This window comes from Bos grunniens, chromosome 19 (assembly GCF_055505025.1).
Source record: "Bos grunniens cultivar Pamir isolate PY7600 chromosome 19, Bosgru_T2T1.0, whole genome shotgun sequence".
Taxonomy (NCBI): Eukaryota; Metazoa; Chordata; class Mammalia; order Artiodactyla; family Bovidae; genus Bos; species Bos grunniens.
The window spans coordinates 55,682,642-55,704,928 of record NC_141183.1 but is presented as its reverse complement, the minus strand read 5'-3'; the positions used below and the strand labels follow the sequence as shown (position 1 = coordinate 55,704,928).

Here is a 22,287-nt window from a genome sequence, read left to right as displayed (position 1 = left end):
ATTCATTTCCGAGTGTTAAAGCCCACTTTCGGGCTCTGGAAGGGGTCCCCTTTCCTGCAACATACCTACCTCTTAGTGTGTTATACCCCTTAGGACACTCCTCAGGACTCCAGTCTGAAAACTTGAGGCATTTTTCAGCCATGATTTCTTTGGGTACTTTTCCAGTCTCTCTTTCTAGGACTCTAATGGCTTAAATGTTAGAACTCTTTATTATAGTCCAGCAGATCTTTGTGGCCCTTTTTTTTTTTTCCCCTCAGTTCAGATTGGGTACTTTATATTGTTCTTTTAATCCACTGATTATTTCCTCTGTGACCTCCATTCTGCTGTGGAATCCTTCCACTGAGCTTCTTATTTTGCTAATTGTGTTTTTCAGTTCTAAAATTTCCTTTTAGTGACAACCTAGAGCAAATGGACAACTTTTTAGAAACAAAAAGCCCACCAAAACTGAATCAAGAAGAAACAGATGATTTGAACAGACCAGTCCCTAGAAGTGAAAGTGAATCTGTAATAATAATAATTTTTTTTTAAACTCCTAACAAAAGTCCAGACCAGGTGGTTTCACAGGCCAATTCTACCAAACAAACAAAAAAGAACTTACACCAATTCTTCTCAAACTTTTCCAAAAGACTGAAGAGGAGGGAATACTCTCAAAGACAGTCTGTGAAGCCACCATCAAACTGATACCAAAACTAGAACAAAGATACCACCAAAAAAAAAGAAAATTATAGGTTAATATCTTTGATGAATATAGATGTAAAAATTCTCAACAAAATACTAGCAAATCAAATCCAACAAGTCACAAAAAAGATCATATACTATGAACAAGTGGAATTCATCCCAAATCCACAAGGGTGGTTCAACATTTGCAAATCAATCAGTGTCACACACCACATTAACAAAAGTCAAAAACCACATGATCATCTCAATAGATGCAGAAAAAGCATTTGACTAAATTCAACATCCATTCACAATAAAAACAAAACAAACAAAAACAAAAAAAACACCTCTTACCAAAGTGGGACTAGAGGGAACATATCTCAACATAATAAAAACTATTTATGATAAACCCACAACTGGTATATTACTCAACTATGAAAAGCTAAAAACCTTCCTGCTAAAATCTGGAACAAGACTAGAATGTCCACTCTCACCACTTCTATTCAACATGGTATTGGAAGTCCTAGTCATAGCAATCAGAGAAGAAAAAGCAAGAAATGTATCCAAATTGGAAGAGAAGTAAAATTGTCACTATATGCAGTTGACATGATACTATATATAGAAAACCCCAAGAACTCCACACAAAACCTACTATATCTAATAAACGAATCCAGCAAAGTAGGAGGATACAAGATTAACATTCAAAAAATTGGTTGCATTTCTTTATAGTAACAGTGAAATATCAGAAAGGGAATGTTAAAAATTAATACCTTTTAAAAATAACACCAAGAAACAAAATCCTAGGAGTAAACCTGACCAAGGAGGTGAGAGATTTATGTGCTGAGACCTATAAAACAGTAAAGAAAATTAAAGAGGATTCAAAGAAACTGAAAGATATCCCATGCTCTTGGATTGGAAGAACTAACACTGTTAAAATGGCACTACTGCCCAAAGCAATCTACAGAGTGAATGTGATCCCTAACAAAACATCTATGATAATTTTCACAGAACTAGAACAAATAATCCAAATATTTATATGAAACCATAAAAGACCCAGAATTACCAAAGCAATCCTGGGGTAGCCGGGGGGAAAACAAAGCAGGAGGCATAACTCTCCCAGACATCAGAAAATACTGCAAAGCTAAGGTAATCCAAATTCAGACTTAAATTGAAGAAAGTAGGGAAAACCACTAGACCATTCAGGTATGACCTAAATCAAATCCCTTATGATTATACAGTGGAAGTGAGAAATAGATTTAAGTGACTAGGTCTGATAGATAGAGTGCCTGATGAACTACGGAATGAGGTTCGTGACATTGTACAGAAGGCAGGGATCAAGACCATTCCCATGGAAAAGAAATGCAAAAAAGCAAAATGGCTGTCTGGGGAGGCCTTACAAATAGCTGTGAAAAGAAGAGAAATGAAAAGCAAAGGAGAAAAGGAAAGATATAAGCATCTGAATGCAGAGTTCCAAAGAATAGCAAGAAGAGATAAGAAAGCCTTCCTCAGCGGTCAATGCAAAGAAATAGAGGAAAACAATAGAATGGGAAAGACTAGAGATCTCTTCAAGAAAATTAGAGATACCAAGGGAACATTTCATGCAAAGATGGGCTCAATAAAGGACAGAAATGGTATGGACCTAACAGAAGCAGAAGATATTAAGAAGAGGTGGTAAGAATAAACAGAAAACTGTACAAAAAAGATCTTCATGACCCAGATAATCACGATGGTGTGATCACTCACCTAGAGCCAGATATCCTGGAATGTGAAGTCAAGTGGGCCTTAGAAAGCATCACTACGAACAAAGCTGGTGGAGGTGATGGAATTCCAGTTGAGCTCTTTAAAATCCTGAAAGATGATGCTGTGAAAGTGCTGCACGCCATATGCCAGCAAATTTGGAAAACTCAGCAGTGTCCACAGAACTGGAAAAGGTCAGTTTTCATTCCCATCCCAAAGAAAGGCAGTGCCAAAGAATGCTCAAACTACTGCACAATTGCACTCATCTCACATGCTAGTAAAGTAATGCTCAAAATTCTCCAAGCCAGGCTTCAGCAATACATGAACCGTGAACTTCCTGATGTTCAAGCTGGTTTTAGAAAAGGCAGAAGAACCAGAGATCAAATTGCCAACATCCGCTGGATCATGGAAAAAGCAAGAGAGTTCCAGAAAAACATCTATTTCTTTTATTGACTGTGCCAAAGCCTTTGAGTGTGTGAATCACAATACACTGTGGAAAATTCTGAAAGAGATGGGAATACCAGACCACCTGACCTGCCTCTTGAGAAATCTGTATGCAGGTCAGGAAGCAACAGTTAGAACTGGACATGGAACAACAGACTGGTTCCAAATAGGAAAAGGAATACGTCAAGGCTGTATATTGTCACCCTGCTTATTTAACTTATATGCAGAGTACATCATGAGAAACGCTGGACTGGAAGAAACACAAGCTGGAATCAAGATTGCCAGGAGAAATATCAACAACCTCAGATATGCAGATGACACCACCCTTATGGCAGAAAGTGAAGAGGAACTTAAAAGCCTCTTGATGAAAGTGAAAGTGGAGAGTGAAAAAGTTGGCTTAAAGCTCAACATTCAGAAAACGAAGATCATGGCATCCGGTCCCATCACTTCATGGGAAATAGCTGGGTAAACAGTGGAAACAGTGTCAGACTTTATCTTTTTGGGCTCCAAAATCATTGCAGATGGTGACTGAAGCCATGAAATTAAAAGACGCTTACTCCTTGGAAGGAAAGTTATGACCAACCTAGATAGGATATTCAAAAGCAGAGACATTACTTTGCCAACAAAGGTCCGTCTAGTCAAGGCTATGGTTTTTCCTGTGGTCATGTATGGATGTGAGAGTTGGACTGTGAAGAAGGCTGAGCGCCGAAGAATTGATGCTTTTGAACTGTGGTGTTGGAGAAGACTCTTGAGAGTCCCTTGGACTGCAAGGAGATCCAACCAGTCCATTCTGAAGGAGATCAGCCCTGGGATTTCTCTGGAAGGAATGATGCTAAAGCTGAAACTCCAGTACTTTGGCCACCTCATGAGAAGAGTTGACTCGTTGGAAAAGACTCTGATGCTGGGAGGGATTGGGGGCAGGAGGAAAAGGGGATGACAGAGGATGAGATGGTTGGATGGCATCACTGACTCGATGGACGTGAGTCTGGGTGAACTCCGGGAGTTGGTGATGGACAGGGAGGCCTGGCGTGCTGCGATTCATGGGGTCACAAAGAGTCGGACACGACTGAGCGACTGAACTGCATTGATGTATAACTGAGTCACTTTGCTGTACAGCAGAGATTGGCACAATATTGTAAATCAATTATACTTCAACAAAAAAATTTTTTTAAAGAAACAAAAATAAACACGAGAAAATTTCCTTTTGGTTTTTCTTTGCATCTTCTATTCCTTTGCTGGGACTTTCTATTTCCTTGCTGAGTCTTTCTATCCTTTCTTTCATCTCAAATGTGATAATCCTGTCTGCTTTAAAATGCTTGTCAGATAATTCTAACATCTCCCTTATCTTACTGTCAGCATTTATTAATGTTTTTTTTCAGTCTGATGTCTTACTGGTTCTGGGTATAAAATTGAAGAAGTTGGAATCTGCACATTTTCACATTACGGTCAGACATTCCAGATCTTATCCTGCTGGCTCTCTCTGATTCCGCTCTGGTGGGGAGGGGAGATACTGCCAGGTGGGGACTGAAGTCCAAGTTCCTTACTTGGGCTCTGTTAACACAGGTGGGGTGGCAGGGAGGCTTCATTGCTGCTGCCAATGGTGGGACTTCCTTATATAAGGCCCTGTCCTGGCTGACAAGTATAAATGGATTTAAGCTAGCTCATTTGTCTCTGGCTCCTAATTTATTTTTATATGAGTTTGGAAATTTGAAAAACAAGCTGCATTCTGATACATCCCACGTATAGAGGTAGCACCTACCGGACTTAAACTTAGAAACTGAAGCTGAAAATAGGGAGCATGAAAAATAGCTTTGGCTTCTCTGGGTTTTCCTCACTCCTAAGAATTATTTCCAATCCATTTCTTTTCCTATATTTTCCTGTCCTCATTCAGCTTTGTCATGCCCTCTATATATTCGCTCCTCCTTGACTTGTGGGCTTTGTTCTGGTTCCCTGCCTGCTATGATCCTGTTTGAGTTTTGGAAATCAGTTGCTGTGCCCTTCAGCCCTATTCCTTCAGGAAATTAGCCCTGAAGAAGAGAAAATACACTTTTGTTGCAATTATGCAACCAAATTGCCTACCACACAGATCCAGTAATGAGACTGCCTGCCTACACCTCTTTCCAGATTCACACCACCGGCAGTGAATTGGTAGCTTGTCAGGGGCTTCCCTGGTGGCTCAGTGGTAAAGAATTCATCTGCCAACACCTGCCAATGCAGGAGATGCAGGTTTGATCCCTGGGTTGGAAAGATCCTCTGGAGAAGGAAATAGCAACCCACTCCAGTATTATTGCCTGCAAAGTCCCAGGGACAGAGGAGCCAGGAGGGCTAAATAACAGCAGCAGTAGTCAGGATTCCACCTTCTGATCCAGACTTACCCAAATCCCCTTATACTTTATTCTCCAACATTCCCCCCCATGACTGTGTGTGTTGTTGTATGCTTAGTTGCTCAGTTGTGTCCAACTGTTTTCGACCCCATAGACTGTAGCATGCCAGGCTCCTCTGTCCGTGGAGATTCTCCAGGTGAGAATACTGGAGTGGGTTGCATGCCCTCCTCCAGGGGATCTTCCCGACCCAGGGATCAAACCCAGGTCTCCCGCATTGCAGGCAGATTCTTTACCATCTGAGCCACCAGGGAGGCCCAGACTGTAGCTCCCTGAATATGCTGTGGCCTCTGAGGCCCTACATACAGTAAAAGTATAATTTATCCTAAACTTGGAAAAAGGAAAAATGCTGTTTGCCTCCCTGACATCATGGCAGAGTAGTTTCAATAGGCCCACGTGGCTCTCACAGGGTACTCTCAAATCTGACCTTGTGGTCCTATTTGGCCAACCACCCAGTACGGCCTGATCCCCAGTCTCATGGAGTCCACAGATTAGCGAGGAAAAGAAAATTAAAATAAATAACTGCACAAATGATTATTTTAAAACAATTACTATGAGTATCAGAAGGTAGTCAGTCAGTCCAGTCACTCAGTCGTGTCTGACTCTTTGTGACCCCATGGACTGCAGTACACCAGGCCTCCATGTCCGTTACCAACTCCCAGAGCGTACTCAAACTCACTTCCATTGAGTCGGTGATGCCATCCAACCATCTCACCCTCTGTCATCCCCTTCTCCTCCCACCTTCAATCTTTCCCAGCATCAGGGTCTTTTCCAATGAGTCCGTTCTTTGAAACAGGTGGCCAAAGTATTGGAGCTTCAGCTTCAGCATCAGTCCTTCCGATGAATATTCAGGGCTGATTTCCTTTAGGACTGACTCATTTGATCTCCTTGCAATCCAAGGGACTCTCAAGAGTCTTCTCCAACACCACATTTCAAAAGCATCAACTCTTCGGCGCTTACTTTTCTTTATGGTCCAAATCTCACATCCATACATGACTACTGGAAAAACCATAGCCTTGACGAGACAGACCTTTGTTGGCAAACTAATGTCTCTGCTTTTTAATATGTTGTCTAGGTTGGTCATAGCTTTCCTTCCAAGTAGCAAGCGTCTTTTAATTTCATGGCTGCAGTCACCATCTGCAGTGATTTTGGAGCCCCCCAAAATAAAGTCTGTCACTGTTTCCATTATTTAATTGCAGGGACAAATATCAATAACTTCAGATATGCAGATGACACCACCCTTAATGGCAGAAAGAAAAGAAGCACTAAAGAGCCTCTTGATGAAAGTGAAAGAGGAGAGTGAAAAATTTGGTTTAAAACAACATTCAGAAAACAAAGATCATGGCATCCAGTTCCATAACTTCATGGCAAATAGATGGGGAAACAATGGAAACAGTGACAGACTTTATTTTCCTGGGCTCCAAAATCACTGTAGATGGTGACTGCAGCCATGAAATTAAAAAACGCTTACTCCCTGGAAGAAAAGTTATGACCAACCTAGACAAAGAAAAGTAAACCGATGGGACAGCATATTAAAAAGCAGGGACATTACTTTGCCAACAAAGGTCCGTCTAGTCAAAGCTATGGTCTTTCCAGTGGTCATGTGTGGATGTGAGAGTTGGACCATAAAGAAAGGTGAGCACCAAAGAGTTGATGCTTTTGAACTGTGGTGTTGGAGAAGAGTCCCTTGGTCTGCAAGGAGATCCAACTAGTCCATCCTAAAGGAAATCAGTCCTGAATATTCATTGGAAGGACTGATGCTGAAGCTGAAACTCCAATACTTTGGCCACTTGATGCGAAGTACTGACTCATTGGAAAAGACCCAGATGCTGGGAAAGATTGAAGGCAGAAGAAAGGGATGACAAAGGATGAGATGGTTAGATGGCATCACTGACTCTATGGACATGAGTTTGAGCAAGCTCCAGGAATTGGCGATGGACAGGGAAGCCTGGCGTGCTGCAGTCCATGGGGTCACAAAGAGTTGGACAGGACTGAGCAACTGAACTGAACTGATTTAGGAGTAACCTGACCCTCACACAGCCCTGCAGTTTTGTTTCCTAGCTGTAAGAGGAGTTATTCAGTACACCCTAAGATAAAAATGACCTACACACACACACACACTTGCATCCATTTTTCCCTTCCCTTTCCCAAACCTCTAATTGCCTGTTTGAAACGACTGTTCTCATGTTAACAACACAGAATTAAGCTGATGACAAATTACCAAGAAAAAAAACAAAATAAAAAACATTTACTATTGTATTTTAAAGGATGACGTAAAGCGCTAGAGGGGGGAAAAATCTCAAATGCTAACAATATTTACGCAGTGTCTAAATTTTTTCCAAATTTCCAATATGTCTATAATATACGTAATTTTAAAGGAAAAATAATTTTAAGAACAAATCTGTGAAAATGGAAGCCCACAGCTTCCAATGACCATCTGACCGTTCTTAATCTGATTTGGGGCAGATGCAGCAGTCTGAAAGGCAAGGTCTTTTGTTGGGGAAGGAAGAGATGGGCGGGGCAGGAAGAGCAGTCCTCTGGTTATTTCTCTGTAGCGTCTCAGTCCTGTCGTACAATCCAAGTCAAATCAATGCATTAAGCGCCTCTTCCTTTCTGCTTGTCCCCAAAACGGAAAGACAGGCGTAGCGGGGCGAAACGGAACACCCCGGACGCGGCTCCAGGGATGCCGCTGGGGCCGATCTGCAGAGGGCGCCCGGAATGCTGCCAGCCGCTCAGCCCGCCCAAGCTTCTCCTCAAGCCCCGCCCTAGCTTCTCACAAGCCCCGCCCACCCGAATCCCCGCTCCGCCCCCGCTCAGACCCCCGCCCCCTCCCCCGCCCGGCTTTGCTCCGCCCGCCCCAGTCACGTGGTGAGGCGCCGAGACCAGCCGGTAGCTGATGCAGTCGCAGGGTATTCATCATGGAGCTGGCCCCGCGAAACTGTCCTGTGCCGCTGCTGCTGCTGCTTTTGGGCCTGAGCACGGGTAGGTTCGGGCAAAAGATGCTTCAGCGCCCGGTGCCTCCTTCTGTCCTCCAGGGATGAGAATCAGTTAGTGGGTTTGTGCTTTTTAAACCGTATTCCTTTCCCCCTGTTTCTACCTTGTGGAATTATTTTGCTTTTGAAACTCACTCAGTTTTTTAAATTCAGAGTTATTTTTCTACTTTTTTTCTGACTCTGGGTATTCTGATGCTTCCTTTCTTCCCTGCGCATAGTTAGAAGCAGTTTTGCAACATGTAAGGTTTGGAGAAGCTGATGATCAATGAAGTTTCCACTATCTAAGGGCCACCTCCCTCTTCCTGCCGTGATTGGCTGCAAAATGAGATTATAAAGTTGTTGTTGTTGTTGTTTTAAGCTGAAACACTGTCCAGAAGACTCTAAAAAATAATACCACAAATGGGACACTTTATTGAGAGTAAGACTTTCTCCCTGTACCTAATCAGAACAGGCAAGATAATATCTTCCCTCATTGCAGTCCTTTTTGACAAAAACCAGTTCGTGTTTAATATGATGACTTGCAAGTTGATTTTCAGTCTTTTCTTCAAGCAAAATGACTCCTGATCTGAATCAAGAACTGAGAATTACAACTGGCCACAGACTTGTCTTGTGATCTGAGTTGCTTAACTTGTTTGCCCTTCTGTAAAATGGGGATCATATGACCCTTCTGCTTGTGCCTGGGAACTGTCCAATAGGTTGCCCACCAGATTTTAAGTGGTCACTGGCAGGGAGGCTTCCCTGGTGGCTCAGCAGTAAAGGATCTGCCTGCAATGCAGGAGATGCGGGTTCGATCCCTGGGTTGAGAAAATTCCCTGGAAAAGGAAATGGGAACCCACTCCAGTATTCTGGCGATGGCACCCCACTCCAGTACTCTTGCCTAGAAAATCCCACAGACAGAGGAGCCTGGAAGGCTGCAGTCCATGGGGTCGCTGAGGGTCCGACACAACTGAGCAACTTCACTTTCACTTTTCACTTTCATGCATTGGAGAAGGAAATGGCCACCCACTCCAGTGTTCCTGCCTGGAGAATCCCAGGGATGGGGGAGCCTGGTGGGCTGCTGTCTATGGGGTGGCACAGAGTCGGACACGACTGAAGTGACCTAGCAGCAGCAGCCAGTATTCTTGCCTGGGAAGTTCCGTGGACAGAGGAGCCTGGTGGGCTATAGTCCATGGGGTCCCAAAAGAGTTGGACCCAACTTAGGGTCTAAACAGCAACAACCAACACTATCAGGAAAGGGAGGAGTGCCAGAGTGTAAGTTAAAACAGACCAAGCCTTATCTGCCATTTTCAAGGAGACTGGAATTTTGTGTTACTTGGTGTGTACTATCTTACAGCCGAATCTATAATAAACATTCCAGCCTTTCTGTTTTGCTCATCAGACCACTTTCTGGTTGCCTTAATCTCCATCCTTATTAAGTTTCAAAACAACATTGTCTCCTCACCTACTCTTCTTATCTTGGGGACCAGTTTTTGTCCTTTTACTTGCCACAGAGGCATGAAATTCAAAAAAGAGGAAGTAGAGGCAGAAAACTCTGGTAACCCAGGATCATGCTTTCGTCACGGTTTAACATTAGCCTTTTTTACCCACAGAGTGGTATTTGAGAAAAGAAAAGGTGTCACAGCTTGGAAGTTGTTACGTTAGCAAAGGTGACATAGTTAATGTATTTAACCTACTCTTTTCTGATACATATTTTGCAAATGCTAAAAAAGTTAACTTTGGTTAACTCTAAATTGGAGGAAAATGGGAGTTGTGGGATTAAATAATATATGTATAGCTTCTATAAATTTTCTGCCAAGTTGCCTCCTCAGAAAATTTTGTGCCAGTACGCACTTTTGCGCACAGTGGTGAGGCCAGTCTCCTGACTCGTGCAAATAGAGCTGCTGCCATCTGTCAAATAAGCAAAGGTTTTTTAGTGACCTCATTATTGCTTTAATTTTCATATCTTTGAATATTAGTGATTTTTTTCATGTATTTATGACATTCGTATTTCTGTTTTCATGAATTATTTTCTTGTGGCATTTATCCATTTAATTATTAGGATCTTTTGTTGTTGTTGTTATGACTACTGTTATTTATTGAATGCCTACTAAGTGCTAGGAATTGTCAACTATCTTGATTGTTGCAAAGATCATATTTTTTAATTGATCTAATGATTAAGGAAGTACCCTTCTTCATATTTATTTCTGATCTTTATTTGTTGTTTTGCCTTTTATTTTCATTGTATGGAAATGTAACAAGTTTCTGTCCTCAACGCTCGCTAATTTGCTCTATAGTCCCTGGGAGTCTGCTTAAATCGTTTCCCCATCCAGAGGTCAAAAAAACATTCAACTCTATTTTCATATTTTTTTCACATCTAAATTTTAAAAATGAAATATTTGATCCACTGGGAATTCATTTTAGTTAATAGTGTTAAGAGAGGATCTATATTTCTATTTTTTTTTTTTTTTGCTTCAAGAAAGCTAACAGTTGCCCTGGCATAATATACTGAGTAATTTTGCCCCACTAACTTGTCGATGCCTCTTTAACTGTATACTAAATGAGAAACCAAAATCAATGTGATGCATTTTGAGATGTTTTTTCTTTTTTCCCCTAAATGTAAATCTCTCTCTCTCTTTTAAACAATTATGAGCATGTTTCATGCCTTCCTGTTAAAAATCCAAACATTACAGAGGGTGTAGAGGAAAATGTGAAAGCTTTCAGCCCCCTGGGCCTCTGTTAAGTTGGGTTTGTTTTTTCATAAGCTGAAAGTTTATTCAATCTAAGTTGATTTTTTTTTTTTTTATCTCCACAATGTATTGAAGTAAATACATAAACATAAACCAAATGACCTGCAGCCTAGCCCAGCCATCCCTTCTAGGCTTGGCATTTACCTGGACATGGACATTCTTCAGGAAAACCATGTTTGTGTTTCAGGAGCTGTCATCAGCCAGCCCCCGGAAGACAGCAAGGAAGTCTGGGGTTATGTGACTGTCCGGAAGGATGCCCACATGTTCTGGTGGCTCTATTATGCCACCAGCTCCCACAAGAACTTCTCAGAGCTGCCCTTGATCATGTGGCTTCAGGTAAAAGTAGTTTTACTGCCTGACCTGAGGTTGAGGCCAGGTTTCCCCAACTTACCATCTTGCTCACCTTTAAAGGCTCACAGCTCAGCAGCGAAGAACTGATGTGGTTTAGCAGTGAGGTAGGGGTCTCCTAGACTTGAGGATTCAGCATCCTTCTGAGGCAGACAAAGGCAGTGTTATTGCCAAGGAAGCCAAATCAGAGAGTGAGAGGTTCTGGCCTTTTTCTGGGGTCCTTTTGTACTAAGCCCAAACCAGACAGGGGCAGGAACCCTTACCGGATGCTCTTAAAGTCACATTTGACAATATGTTGATACAAAGTGTTTCTGGAAGGTTCCAAAGCAAAAACTGAGCTACCCTGACCAGCCTTTCATCTCCCTGCCTACCTAGTCCTTTCCTCGACCTGAATTCCTTGCCCTAGAAAAATTGATATTTTGAAAGAACTTAGCCTTTTGTATCAGTGTTGAGTGTTGGGCCCTCTCCTCCGTAAAGTGCATTTGCATTTTAATCTTGAGCTCTGGTGGTAGGATTGAAGACTAGAAACTGGTTGAAAGTTCTTTGAGGGGCAGGCAAAGGATCCTTCCTTCCATTTCTAAAATATCTCTCAGAAGTTGGCCTACACCCACCTGGAATCCACAATCTAGGGAGGGGTTGAGGAACGAAGTCTTGCTTCAACTTCTGGAAACTACAGGCTCGTCCTGGCTGGGATAACGGGTTGCTTACCAGTATGTGGGGGTGCCCTGGTCCTCATCCCCATGAGATGTAAATGTCAATTCATCCCAAAATGTTGTTATTCCTAAGCAGCTTCCCAATTCTCCCAGCTTTGCCAATGGATACAGACTTTTTTTTTAAATTGATTGATGATTCCTTTACAGTATTGTAAAGGTTTGATTTCTGTCATACCTAATATGAATTAACCATCAGTGTACATATGTCCCCTCTCTCATGAATCTCCCTCCCACCTCCTACCCATTCCCACCTCTCTAGGCTGCTACAGAGCCCCCGTTTGAGTTCTCTGAGTCTTATAGCAAATTCCCATTGGCCGCCTATTTACATACGTTAGCGTGTACGCATCCATGCTACTCTGTCCATTCATCTCACCCTCTCCCTCTTCTCCCCACCCTTGTCCATAAGTCTGTTCTCTATGTCTGCATCTCCATTCCTGCTCTGCAGACAGATTCGTCAGTGCCATCCTTCTAGATTCCATGTATATGCATTAATATATGATATTTGTCTTTCTCTTTCTGACTCACTTCACTCTGTATAATAGGCTCTAGGTTCATCCACCTCATTAGAACTGACTCAGATGTGTTCCCTTTTCTGGCAGAGTAGTATTCCGTTGCGGAGAAGGCAATGGCACCCCACTCCAGTACTCTTGCCTGGAAAATCCCATGGACAGAGGAGCCTGGTGGGCTGCAGTCCATGGGGTCGCTGAGAGTCGGACACGACTGAGCGACTTGACTTTCACTTTTCACTTTCATGCATTGGAGAAGGAAATGGCAACCCACTCCAGTGTTCTTGCCTGGAGAATCCCAGGGACGGAGGAGCCTAGTGGGCTGCCGTCTACGGGGTCGCACAGAGTCGGACATGACTGAAGCGACTTAGCAGTAGCAGTATTCCGTTGTGTATATGTAACACGGCTTCTTTATCCATCTTTATCCATCTGGCGACCAGGTCGCTTCCATGTCTTGGCTATTGTACACAGTGCTGCAGTGGACACTGGGGTACATGCGTCTTTTTCAGGTTTGGTTTCCTCAGGGTATATGCCCAGGAATGGTATTGCTGGGTCATATGGTGGTTTTATTCCTAGTTTTTTAAGGACTCTCCCTACTGTCTTCCATAGTGGTTTTATCAGTTTACATTCCCACCAGGAGTGCCGGAGGGTTCCCTTTTCTCCACACCCTCTCCAGCACTTGAGGTTTGTGAATTTTTTGTTGATGGCCATTCTGTCTGGAGTGAGGTGATATCTCATGGTAGTTTTGCTTTGCATTTCTCTGACAATGAGCGATGCTGAGCATCTCTTCATGTGTTTATTAGCCCTCTGGGATACACAGTTATTGATGAGATACTGAAGATGAACAGTTTGCAGGGAGGGGCCTTTCTCTCTTAGGATTATGGCAAGTATTCTCTCTGGGAGCTCAGCTGAGGGTGCAGGTAGAAAAATACCTCCAAAGAAGAAGGCATCTGTGTGGCCCGGGGGACTTCTGCGCCTCCCGGGGGGCTGGAGATGGAGACACGGCAGGGCTGTCAGCGAAGTCCATGCAGTGGGCACATCCAGGTCTGCCTTACTGCCCCTCATAGCCAAGGCAAAACACTTCCCTTTTTCTGGGCTTTGGTTTTCTAATCTGGGAGATTTCAGTGGTTTTCAAACGTTTTATTAATCAGCAGAACTGTTTCCACTCCAAGTGAAAGCTTACAGACCAGCCAAAGCAGAAGGAAGCAGTGCTGGGTGGAGGTGGGGGGCGGAGCGCCAAGCCCACCCACTCAGCCTCCCCTGGTCCTGCAGCCCCTCAGGCACTTTCTGGGCTTCCGGGAGCAGCGTGAAAACCACTGAATTTCAGAAACTGCAGACCTTTTCCTTTTGGTTGAGCGCAGAGTAGGGCAATTGTTTTATTTGAATGAGTTGCCAACATTTAAAAATCAGGACATTTCCTCCTTTTTTCCAAAAATGTAATGACCCGGGGGCTGAACTTGCCTTCCCAAAGCTGAGTGGTGGGGACCCCCCTTGCCGACCAGCAGGAGCTCCTGACGAGCGGCCACACCTGACCTCTCTGCTCCCTGAGGTGCGCCTCTGGCCCCTGGAAACCATCCGGTTTGTGACCTTTGATTACTGTGAGCTGAGATGCTATTTGATGGTTTTCAGCTGGCTAATGAACTGGCTCTCCATCCCCCAGAAACCCAAGGGAAGTCAAAAAGAGTAGGGATAAGAAAGAGATAATTAATGCAGGTTCAAAGAGGCTCTGTTTCAGCAGCCTGCTGAGAACGTGGACACTGGCTTCTCTGGGCGGGCCTTTGAGAACTGAGGTCGTGTCTTCTGAGTGGAGTAGCTCTGAGTGATGTCGGGCGCTGCTTTAAACACACTTTCAAGTCATTTAAAGTGTTTCAGTTTGTCCCCTGACACATTCGCCACAGAGTCATTGCACAGCCCTGGGCCGTGACAGTGCCCCATCGCAAAGTTCTAGGCAGAAACGATTTTGCAGTAGTACAGTCTTGAGTAAAACAAAACAGGAAAATGGGATTTCTCCCACAAAGACCACACCCCTAAGGTTCCAGCCTCCCTCCCTTTCACTATGGTTCTATCCCAGCCTAGCAAGTCCACCGGAGAAGGCGATGGCACCCCACTCCAGTACTCTTGCCTGGAAAGTCCCATGGATGGAGGAGCCTGGAAGGCTGCAGTCCATGGGGTCGCGAAAAGTTGGACACGACTGAGCGACTTCACTTTCACTTTTCACTTTCATGCATTGGAGAAGGAAATGGCAAACCACTCCAGTGTTCTTGCCTGGAGAATCCCAGGGATGGGGGAGCCTGGTGGGCTGCCGTCTATGGGGTCACACAGAGTTGGACACAACTGAAGCGACTTAGCAGAAGCAGCAGCAGCAGCAAGTCCACTAGGGAAAAGGGGCCCAGCTTTCACTCAAAGGACCCTTACTCTTTTTTTCCTGTGTGTGTGTAAATTGAAGTATAGTTGGTGTACAATATTATATAAGTTACAGGTATCAGTTCAGTTCAGTTCAGTCACGTCCGAGTCTTTGCGACCCCATGAATTGCAGCATGCCAGGCCTCCCTGTCCGTCACCAACTCCCAGAGTTCACTCAGACTCACGTCCATCGAGTCGGTGATGCCATCCAGCCATCTCATCCTCTGTCGTCCCCTTCTCCTCCTGCCCCCAATCCCTCCCAGCATCAGAGTCTTTTCCAATGAGTCAACTCTTCACATGAGGTAGCCAAAATACTGGAGTTTCAGCTTTAGCATCATTCCTTCCAAAGAACACCCAGGACTGATCTCCTTTAGAATGGACTGGTTGGATCTCTTTGCAGTCCAAGGGACTCTCAAGAGTCTTCTCCAACACCACAGGTCAAAAGCATCAGTTCTTCGGTACTCAGCTTTCTTCACAGTCCAACTCTCACATCCATACATGACCACAGGAAAAACCATAGCCTTGACTAAGACGGACCTTTGTTGGCAAAGTAATGTCTCTGCTTTTGAATATGCTCTCTAGGTTGGTCATAACTTTCCTTCCAAGGAGTAAGCGTCTTTTAATTTCATGGCTGCAGTCACCATCTGTAGTGATTTTGGAGCCCAGAAAAATAAAGTCTGACACTGTTTCCACTGTTTCCCCATCTATTTCCCATGAGGTGGTGGGACCGGATGCCATGATCTTCGTTTTCTGAATGTTGAGCTTTAAGCCAACTTTTTCACTCACTCACTTATACAATATCATAATTCACAACTTTTAAAGATTATGCTCGATTTATGGTTCTAGAAAATATTGGCTGCGTTCCCTATGTTCCACAGTGTATCCTTGTAACTTACTTATTTCACACGTGTCGTTTGTACCTCTTAATCCCCTTCCCCTGCATTGCCCCTCCCCTCTCCTCTTTCCCTACTGATAACCACTGGTTTGTCATCCATAGCTGTGAGTCTGGTTCTTTTTGTTATGTTCAGTAGTTTGTTGTATTATTTAGATTCCCCATTAAAGTGACATCATGCAGTATTTGTCTTTCTCTTTCTAACTTACTTCACTTAGCATAATACCCTCCAAGCCCATTCATGTTGCAGCAGATGGCAAATGTTTGTTCTTTTTGTGGCTGAGTAGTATTCCGTTGTATATATGTACCACATCTTCTTTATCCGTTCATCTGCTGATGGACACTTAGGCTGCTTCCATATCTTGGCTATTTATAAATAAGGCTGCCATGAACATTGGGTTGCATGTATTTTTTTGGATTCGTGTCTTTGTTGTTTTTAGATGTATACCTAGGAGTGGAATTGCTGGATCATGTGGTAGCTGTAGCTTTAGTTTTCTTGAGAAACCTCCATACTCTTTTCCACAGTGGCTGAACCCATTTATATTGCCACCAACAGAGTACAAGGACCCCTTTTTTCCATATTTGTTCTTTTTGCTCTTTTTGATGATTGCCATTGTGGCAGGTATGAAGTAATTTCTCATGAGGGTTTTGATTGGCATTGCCATGATTGTTAGCAATGCTGAGCATCTTTTCATGTGCCTACTGGCCATCTGCGTTTCCTCTTTGGAAAAATGTCTGTAACGTTCTTTTGCCCATTTTTAAATCAGTGTCGTTTTTGATATTGAGCTGCCATGAGCTGTTTATATATGTTGGGTATTAACCCCTTTTTGGTTATATCATTCACACGTATTTTCTCCCGTGCAGTAGTCTTTTCATTCTGTCAGTCGTGAGGACCCTCGCTCATTTCACTGTGTGTCGCATTCATTTTTCAATGCTGTCACATAGTTTCTCATGGTTTATGACCCTAGTGTCACATTCCATCGTTAGGTGATCGTGGTTTACTAACCCATTGCCCTGCTGGGGGACATTGGAGTTCCACCCTTTTGCTGTTCTAGATATGACTTTAATGAACAGCTCCCTCTGACTTGCGAGCTTTTTACTGCTGCATTAGGAAATCTTAAGATATAGAGTGCGTATAATTAGAGAGATTTATAGCCTCTCAGTTTTGTAATCGTTAGCTTGGCATAGTTTCAGCACATTAGGTAGTTTCATAACATCTTTCCCTGTCGGGGTCCTTTACATACCCCTGAGCCCTGACTCTGTGTTGTTCCTTTTTCTCCTTTCGATTTCCCTCTGTAGACTGGCCTGGCTTCTGTTTTGCTGAGCTGTTTCCTTCCATCTTTGCGTATCTCCCTTTCCTATCCATCTTGCACAGGGAGACAGTATCCTTTTACTTGAGGCTGGTTGTTGGGCCTCCCAGCCTCTGAGGTTTTATCCAGAAAAGCACCAACCATCCTTTTCCCCTCACTGTCTCCTGAAGGACCTCCTCCCTTCTCTTAGACCTGAGAACCTCTGCCTCTTATATTCTGAGGCTCTAGCCCTGAGCTTCTGCCCGGAATCCTGCCTCACCCCGGCCACCCAGGGGACTGAGTGCTTCCTGCCCTGGGACTTCTGTGTTTGCTGCATTGTATCCTGGGGATCATCCTGATCAAACTGCCCCTTGGTCTGGGTCCCTTGTAAATCCTCAGGGTCACAAGGCCAGTCCCAGTGGCAGCCCTAATTACATGTCCCCTCCACGGGCCCTACTGCTCATCTTCAACGGGAGAGTGTTTGGATGAGATGTCTTGAACTCAGCGAACCCCACATCAGGCCGTGGCTCAAGCTCAGAGAATCAAAGATAGGAAAGCACCCTCTGGGAACGCTTGACCTGGGCACTTCCTATCAGCAAAACTTCCAGCAGTTACCAGGGGGCTCAGTGAGTCCAGATGTCCCTGGTGACCCTGTGAGGGCCCTGTCGGGCTCCTGGGCACAAGGCTTTCCTGTGTTCCTCATTTCTTTGATTATAGGAAACTGCTTTCATTCAGCCTCCATACTCTGAGTTCCAGTGGGCAGATTCAAGCAGTTGATAGTTAGGGAAGGGAAGGGGTGCGAGACCAGGGAGAAACAAACCATCAAGAGCAGCCTTGGGGTAACACCCTGTTTCATCATCAAAGGATGTTGTTATATTTCAGTCACTAAGTCCTGTCCCACTCTTTGCGACCCCACGGGCTGCAGCACACTAGGCTCCTCTGTCCTTCACTATCTCCCGGAGTGTACTCCAATTCACGTCCATTGAGTCACTCATGCTATCAAACCATCTCATCCTCTGCTACCCCCTTCTCCTTTTGCCTTCAGTCTTTCCCAGCATCAGGGTCTTTTCCAATGAAATGCATCTTCACTTCAAGTGCCAAAGTATTGGAGCTTCAGCTCAGCATCAGTCCTTCCAGTGAATATTCAGGAGTGATTTCTTTTAGGATTGACTGGTTTGACTCCTTGCTGTCCAAGGGACTCTCAAGAGTCTTCTCCAGACCACAGTTTGAAAGCATCGATTCTTCAGTGCTCAGCCTTCTTTATGGTCCTGTTCTTACACTGTACATGACTACAAGAAAAACCATGGCTTTGAATCTACAGACCTTTGTTGGCGAAGTGATGTCTCTGCTTTTTAATACGCTGTCTGGGTTTGTCATAGCTTTTCTTTCAAGGAGTAAGCATCTTTTAATTTCATGGCTGCAGTCACCATCTGCAGTGATTTTGGAGTACAGGAAAATAAAATCTGTCACTGCTTCCATCTTTTCCCCTTCTATTTGCCATGAAGTGATGGGACAAAATGCCATGATCTTAGATTTTTTTAATACTGAGTTTTAAGCCTGGTTTTTCACTCTCTTCTTTCACCCTCATTAAGAGGTTCTTTAGTTCCTCTTTACTTTCTGCCATTGGAGTGGTATCATCTGCATTTCTGAGGTTGTTGATATTTTTCCCAGCAGTGTTAATTCCAGTTTGTGATTCATTCACCCTGGCATTTTGCGTAATGTACTCTGCATAGAAGTTAAATGAACAGGGTGACAGTATACAGCCTTGTCATACTCCTTTCCTAATTTTGAACAAGTCAGTTGTTCCGTGTCCAATTCTAACTGTTGCTTCTTGACCTGTGTACAGATTTCTCAGGAGACAGATAGTATGGTCTGGTATTCCCATCTCTTTAAGAATTTTCAACAGGTGGTTGTGATCCCCATAGTCAAAGGCTTTAGCATAGTCAATGAGGTAGAAGTAGATGTTTTTCTGAAACTCCCTTGCTTTCTCTGTGATCCAGTGAATGTTGGCAGTTAATCTCTGGTTCCTCTGCCTTTTCTAAATCCAACTTGTACATGTGGAAGTTCTTGATTGATGTACTGCTGAAGCCTAGCTTGAAGGATTTTGAGTATAACCTTGGTAGCATGTGAAATGAGTGCAATTGTGCAGTAGTTTGAACATTCTTTGGCATTGCCCTTCTTTGGGATTGGAATGAAAATTGACCTTTTCCAATCTTCTGGCCACTGCTGAGTTTTCCAAATTTGTTGATATATTGCATCATCTTTTAGGATTTCAAATAGCTCAGCTGAAATTCCATCTCCTCCACTAGCTTTGTTTGTAGTAATGCTTCCTGAGGCCCACTTGACTTCACACTCCAGGATGTCTGGCTCTAGGTTAGTGACCATACCATCATGGTTGTCTGGGTCATTAAGACCTTTTTTGCATTGTTCTTCTATGTATTCTTGACCTCTCTTCTTAATCTCTTTTGCTTCTGTTAGGTCCTTACTGTTTCTGTCCTTTATTGTGCCCAAACCTTGCACGAAATGTTCCCTGGATATCTCCAGTTTTCTGAAAGAGATCTCCAGTCTTTCCCATTCTGCTGTTTTCCTCTCTCTTTGCATTGATTGCCTAGGAAGGCTTTCTTCTCTCTCCTTGCTGCTCTTTGGAACTCTGCATTCAAATGGATATATCTTTCCTTTTCTCCTTTGCCTTTAGCTTCTCTTCTTTTCTCAGCTGTTTGTAAGGCCTCCTCAGACAACCACTTTGCCTTGTTGCATTTCTTCTTCTTGGGGATGATTTTGATCACTGCTTCCTGTACAATGTTATGAACCTCCATCTATAGTTCTTCAGGCACTCTGTTTACCAGATACAATCCCTTGAATCTATTCATTGCCTTCACTGTATAATCATAATGGATTTGATCTAGATCATTCCTGAATGGCCTAGTGGTTTTGCCTGCTTTCTTCAATTTAAGTCTGAATTTTACAGTAAGAAGCTCATGATGTGAGCCACAGTCAGCTCCCAGTCTTGTTTTTGCTGACTATATGGAGCTTCTCCATCTTTGGCTGCAAAGAATGTAATCAGTCTGATTAGGTTTTAACCTTTTGGTGATGTCCATGTGTAGTTAACTCTCATGTTGTTAGATAAAAATGTTTGCTCTTGGCAAAACTCTGCTAGCCTTTGCCCTGCTTCATTTTGTACTCCAAGGCTAAACTTGCCCATTACTCCAGGTATCTCTTGACTTCCTGCTTTTGCATTCCTGTCCCCTAAGATGCAAAGGACATCCTTGTTTGGTGTTAGTCCTAGAAGGTCTTGTAGATCTTTGTAGAACCAGTCAACTTCAGCTTCTTTGGCATCAGTGGTTGGGGCATAGACTTGAATTACCATGACTTTGAATGGTTTGCCTTGGAAATGAACTGAAGTCATTCTGCCTTTTTTTTTTTTTTTAATTTTTTTTATTTTTAAACTTTACAGTATTGTATTGGTTTTGCCAAATATCGAAATGAATCCACCACAGGTATACATGTGTTCCCCATCCTGAACCCTCCTCCCTCCTCCCTCCCCATACCATCCCTCTGGGTCGTCCCAGTGCACCAGCCCCAAGCATCCAGTATCGTGCATCGAACCTGGGCTGGCGACTTGTTTCATACATGATATTATACATGTTTCAATACCATTCTCCCAAATCTTCCCACCCTCTACCTCTCCCACCGAGTCCATAAGACTGCTCTATACATCAATGTCTCTTTTGCTGTCTCGTATACAGGGTTATTGTTACCATCTTTCTAAATTCCATATATATGTGTTAGTATACTGTATTGGTGTTTTTCTTTCTGGCTTACTTCACTCTGTATAATAGGCTCCTGCCTTTTTTGAGATTGCATCTAATTACCCCATTTTGGACTCTTCTGTTGACTATGAGAGCTGCTCCATTCTTTCTAAGGGATTCTTGCCCACCATCATAGATATAATGGTCTTCTGAATCAAATTCACCCATTCCCATTCATTTTGGTTTACTGATTCCTAAGATGTCCATGTTCACTCTTGCCATCTCCTATTTGACCACTTCTAATTTGCCTTGATTCATGGACCTAACACTCCAGGTTCATATGCAATATTCTTTACAGCATCAGACTTTATTTTCACCAGCAGGCACATCCACAGCTGAGCGTCATTTCCACTTTGGCCCAGTCTCGTCATTCTTTCTGGAGCTATTAGTAATTGCTTTCCACTTTTCCCCGGTAGCATATTGGACACCTTCTGACCTGGCAGGATCATCTTCCAGTGTGATATATTTTTGCCTTTTCATACTATCCATAAGTTTCTCAGCAAGAATACTGAAATGGTTTGCCATTTCCTCCTCCCATGAACCACATTTCATCAGAACTCTTCACTGTGAACCACCTGTCTTGGCCCTGCCTGGCATGGCTCATAGCTTCATTGAGTTACACAGGCCCCTTTGCCACGACAAGACTGTGATCCATGAAGGCGTCATCAGAGATTACATACGACAGTACCTTTGAGCTATTTTGCTTATATTGAAACACCCTCCAGGTAGGAGAAGGTGATGATTAATGATAGTATGCCGCCCTCCAGCATGTAGACTCCAGACCAGTTGGACCTGAAGGTTGATGAGGTTGACTCCTTACCTTACCACCAACCCATGAGAAGAGTGTCCATGAGCTGATCACACCCTCTTTGAACAATTTCGGTTAATATAAAACTTGTCACTGTCTTCCCCAAGTTGGGATGCTTGGTTTTGAGGGCATTAGCCTGCTGTGTCCCCCATTACCTGGCGAAGTGATAAAGCTGCCCTGTTCTACTTCACCCACAACTCTGTCTCTGAGATGTGATTCAGCACTGGTGCACAGAGAAGCTGAGCTTTCAGCATCCCTTGCTCAGTGGACCAGCTGTGTCCTGTGTGTAAGGTTGACGCAGCCGTTGCTGGGTCATAAATCATTAACAGTGAGTGTGGTCATTGCTGTAATGATGAAGGTTTAACAGACATTTTCTCTGAGTTTATTTTTGGTTCTTTCTTTCTTCCACAGGGTGGTCCAGGTGGTTCCAGCACTGGCTTTGGAAACTTTGAGGAAATCGGGCCGCTTGATAGGAATCTCCAGCCACGAAAGACCACTTGGGTACAGTGAGGAAGGCCCAGAACTCTCAGTGTCACGTGGCCTCTCGCAGACTGAGCCCCACCTGATCCCATCCCATCCCC

The 22,287-nt window shown here is 43.7% G+C and overlaps 1 protein-coding gene across 1 annotated transcript in view; it reads left to right on the top strand.

Annotated features, from left to right (window-relative positions):
• Nucleotides 1–8,117: 8,117 nt before the first annotated feature.
• Nucleotides 8,118–22,287, top strand: part of SCPEP1 (serine carboxypeptidase 1) — a 34,034-nt gene continuing 19,864 nt past the window's right edge. The window contains exons 1-3 of the mRNA XM_086360879.1: nucleotides 8,118–8,201; nucleotides 11,126–11,274; nucleotides 22,118–22,207. Of these exons, the coding sequence (XP_086217005.1) occupies nucleotides 8,138–8,201; nucleotides 11,126–11,274; nucleotides 22,118–22,207 (303 nt within the window). The 5' untranslated portion in view covers nucleotides 8,118–8,137. The remainder of the gene's footprint in view (nucleotides 8,202–11,125; nucleotides 11,275–22,117; nucleotides 22,208–22,287) is intronic.